The sequence below is a fragment of the Chaetura pelagica genome, unplaced genomic scaffold (genome assembly GCF_000747805.2).
Source record: "Chaetura pelagica isolate M959 unplaced genomic scaffold, ChaPel_1.0 scaffold123, whole genome shotgun sequence".
NCBI classification, from domain to species: Eukaryota; Metazoa; Chordata; class Aves; order Apodiformes; family Apodidae; genus Chaetura; species Chaetura pelagica.
In genome coordinates, this window is record NW_009953295.1 from 3,359,345 (window position 1) to 3,363,006 (window position 3,662).

A 3,662-nucleotide genomic window follows, 5' to 3' on the forward strand; every position below is an offset into this window, starting at 1 on the left:
TGGGGCGGTCGAGGAGGGACTCTGCGGCAGCTGGGTTTTGTCGCCTGCCGGCTCGGGCGTCCTTATCTCGCATTATTTTCAGGCTTCACCCTTTCGCCCAGCGGTTTCCAGCACCACGACAGTCGCTCGCAGGTGGGAAGTGAGGCTGAGCCGCTAATTGGCTGCATGTATGTGTTTCTGCTGAGGTTCAGCACCTGGGCCGTCAAATTTGCAACGGCACAGAAAGACATCATAGCAGGGTCTTGGCCATCAAAAACAATGGCCAAGCCAGAAGCTGTCTGCCTCAGAAGAAGGCAGATGTAGAAGAAGACGCCAGCATTACCACCCCTGGGGTGGTAGATACGGGCACGGTAGGCGATTAGGAACGGGATTAAGTAACACATTGGCTCCCGAGCAACAGGAGCTGTTTTACTTATCCAGGAACATCTCAGTTTCTTGCAGAAGCTTCCAATGCAGTGCCAGAGCCAAAAAGGGAAAAGGAACTTAAATATGACTCTTTGGCACTGAAGGTTCAATCTCTTAGGAGCCAGGAATGGGACTGAGAGCTGAGTACTCATCCTTTGTGCACTTGCTAAGGAAAGGCAGCACGGAGAGCTGCTTTAAGCACCCAGCCTTTTAGCTTCTTGGCAAGGTTTGAGTTTTTTTGCATCATGTTAGCAGTTCCCATTCCTCAATGCTGAGGGTTATCTCCATGCTGCCTAGCAGAGCCCACTGATACAAACTGCCTTCTGCAAGCAAGCTCCTGGTTTGTATCTGAGTAGGAGGAAGAAATAAGGGAGCTTGCTTTTCCTTTGGACCTGCAAAAAATTATTTCCATATGTTCCCCAAGCTTTTCTGTGGTAACAGGTACATATAGGGTAAGCATTTCCTTTGTACATGGAAATTATTAGGCTGGAGGTCTCACATGCAGTCAGGGTCACAGACAGTCCTAACCCTTAGTTTCAGAAGATGAGGAATACAAGTTTTTAAGTCCTTTCCTTAATCCTGTCTTAAATTTTCATTGAGTGCTTTTTGGTGAAAGAAGAAGGGTGTAGCACTTCAGCCCTGGATGTGAAATTTAGATACTTGTTTTCAAAGAATCACTTCTGAGTATGCATCAAGTGGTTCATGGTGTTCGAGCAGAGCAATACTTCTGCAAACTCAAGAAGTATGGTATTTGGCAGAAGGCGGTAGATCTGAATATGGCCTCAGAGCATTTCTACTAGCATATTTTATACTTCCAAAAACACAGTGTACTATTCTTTTGGTCCATATATTTTAATTCATATGAGACTGCACACTGAAATTTCCTCTGGAAAATTATATCGAGTGCTTTCCTAGGATAATTGGTTAACCTTTCTCAAACTGTTACAGCTTTACATTACTGAATTTGGATGCAGGAGAGTAAAGTTATGCTATTCTAAGGTCCAAGGATGAAAAGGAGAATGAAATTGAATCATCGAATCATAGTATGATTTAGGTTGTGAGGGACTTTTGAAGGTCATCTAGTCCAACCCTTCTGCAGTGAGCAGGGACATCTTCAACTAGATCAGGTTGCTCAAAGCCCCATCAAACCTGATCTTGGATGTTTCCACAGACGGGACTTCTGCTACCTCTCTCATATACTAAATGATTGCAATGAGCATTGCCAAAGACCAGTATAATATCTAGGAAGTATCAGAGAGAAATGAGAATAAAAATTGTCATGTCTGAATGAATTGAAAGGTACATAATGTGCCTTGTGTTGAACAATATATTTCTGAATCTCCTCCATGTCGTATTTCACTTTCATTTAGAAAGATGGTATTTAACAAAGCTTCCTTTCCTTTTAGAAGTAGTGACTGATGTTTGGCCAGTTAGGTTGTGCTCCTACTCTTTGCATAATCCAGATCAAACCAAAATCTCTTTGAAGCAGTTGAGTGACAGACTAGAAGCTGTATGACTATTGAAAAAGGAATCAGAACTGGGCCATATCTGCAGCCCCTCTGGATATTTCCAAAGTGGAGGCTAATTGGGCAGGTTTTTGGTAAACAGGGAACAGGTGTAACACTCAGAAGGAATAGAGTCATAGAATCATAGAATGTCTTGTGTTGGAAGGACCTCTAAAAGTAATTTAGTCCAACCTCCCTACAGTAAGCAGGGACATCTCACACTAGAACAGATTGCTCAGACCTTGTCAAACCTCACCTTGAATGTCTTCAGGGATGGGGCCCCCACCACCTCTCTAGGCAACCCATTCCAGTGATCCACCACCCTCATACTAAAGAAGCTTCTCCTAATGTTCAACCTAAATCTACCCTTCTCTAGCTTGAAACCATTACCCCTTGTCCTATCGTTACATGCCCTTGTGAACAGGATATTCACATTTTCACAGGTATTGTAATATCTGTGGAGAGAGGCAATAGGAAAAAATGGACAAATCCCAGGGGCAAAAAAACTAAAGCAGGGACATAACTAGCAAACTGCCAGACTAACAGAGATCTGAAGCAATTGTTCTGAGTTAAATTTCATTATATTAATCAGTCAGGTACTTTGAAATGAAAGGAACAGAGGAGATGTTAGTAAGAAGAGTAGTATTAAGGTCTGCAGCTCTACTGAAAACAAATTGAAGAATCGGTAGTTATTTCCTGAGAAACTGAGAACAGCAAGTTGTATCTAAGGTAAATTGTAATGTGCCATAAAATTCATAGTGTTCTTGGAATCAATCATTTTTGGTGTCTCATCAAATTATTAATTTTAATCTCATCTTTGTCTTTACAGCTTCTTTTGTAGGATTCTCTTGAGGATGAGGGCTGAATGATAGGAGAGAGAATGGCTATTTTGGGAAACATTATCTTGTTATCAACCGTATTTTTCTTTCACACACTGCTTGTCAGTGTGAGTTCACTACAGCACAGGGGACATAGGGTACATATGAGGAAGTAGCTTGCATTCTGGGATATAAATGCTGAAGATCCATTGGTTTTCATGGTTCTATTGTAGAAGATACTTCTTGTGAGGGCTATGGAGATAAATTGCAATTTCTGCATCACTCTAATATAGTCAGACATATTGGTCCTTGAGAAATTTTCTTCAGGTGATAAGTTTGTTAAGGTTGGTGGCTGCTTGAAGGCCAAGCTGGAAGATAGTGTGAAAAAGTATTTTAAGACACAATCTTCTACCAATTTATATTTTCTGATTTGCCACCTAGATTCCACTGAAGTATACCAAATATGACATCAAGAGACAGCTGCTGTAGTGAGTCTGTGTATCCTATTTGGGTTGCTAGTTCTATTTACCTTGGGAAAAGCCTTGCTGATTGTACTGGTGAGGTAGTCATTGTTAATCCTTTCCTCGTGCAAATGTTTATATGCAAATGTCATGGTTCCTTGTTGCTGTGCAGCAGTCAGATATAGGCACGTCCCAACATTTCTCCAAAATCAAGAGACTTTGATTCGTATTTTTACTCATTTCCTTGTAGTTTAAAGACAAATGGCAGAAGTAATCCCAAGGGTCACAATTTGTAGCCCAATGGGATGGTTTTCTTGCTAATCTTCTATTAATATAGCAAATAAATTCTTAGGTCCATTTTTTGATGTCTCTAGTTCCCTACCTCAGCTTATTTCTTGAAAGTCTTGGTGCAGATTTCCAAACCTGCAGATCAGCCTTGGCACCTGCACTCATTTAGGAACCCTAATAATAGT

General features: G+C 41.3%; 1 protein-coding gene across 1 annotated transcript in view; it reads left to right on the forward strand.

The window, feature by feature from the left end:
- LOC104389013 (SH3 domain-containing RING finger protein 3-like) overlaps window positions 1-3,662 on the forward strand; it is a 50,456-nt gene that overhangs the window by 14,424 nt on the left and 32,370 nt on the right. Inside the window, exons 5-6 of the mRNA XM_009997955.1 lie at window positions 83-132; window positions 192-350. Of these exons, the coding sequence (XP_009996257.1) occupies window positions 83-132; window positions 192-350 (209 nt within the window). The remainder of the gene's footprint in view (window positions 1-82; window positions 133-191; window positions 351-3,662) is intronic.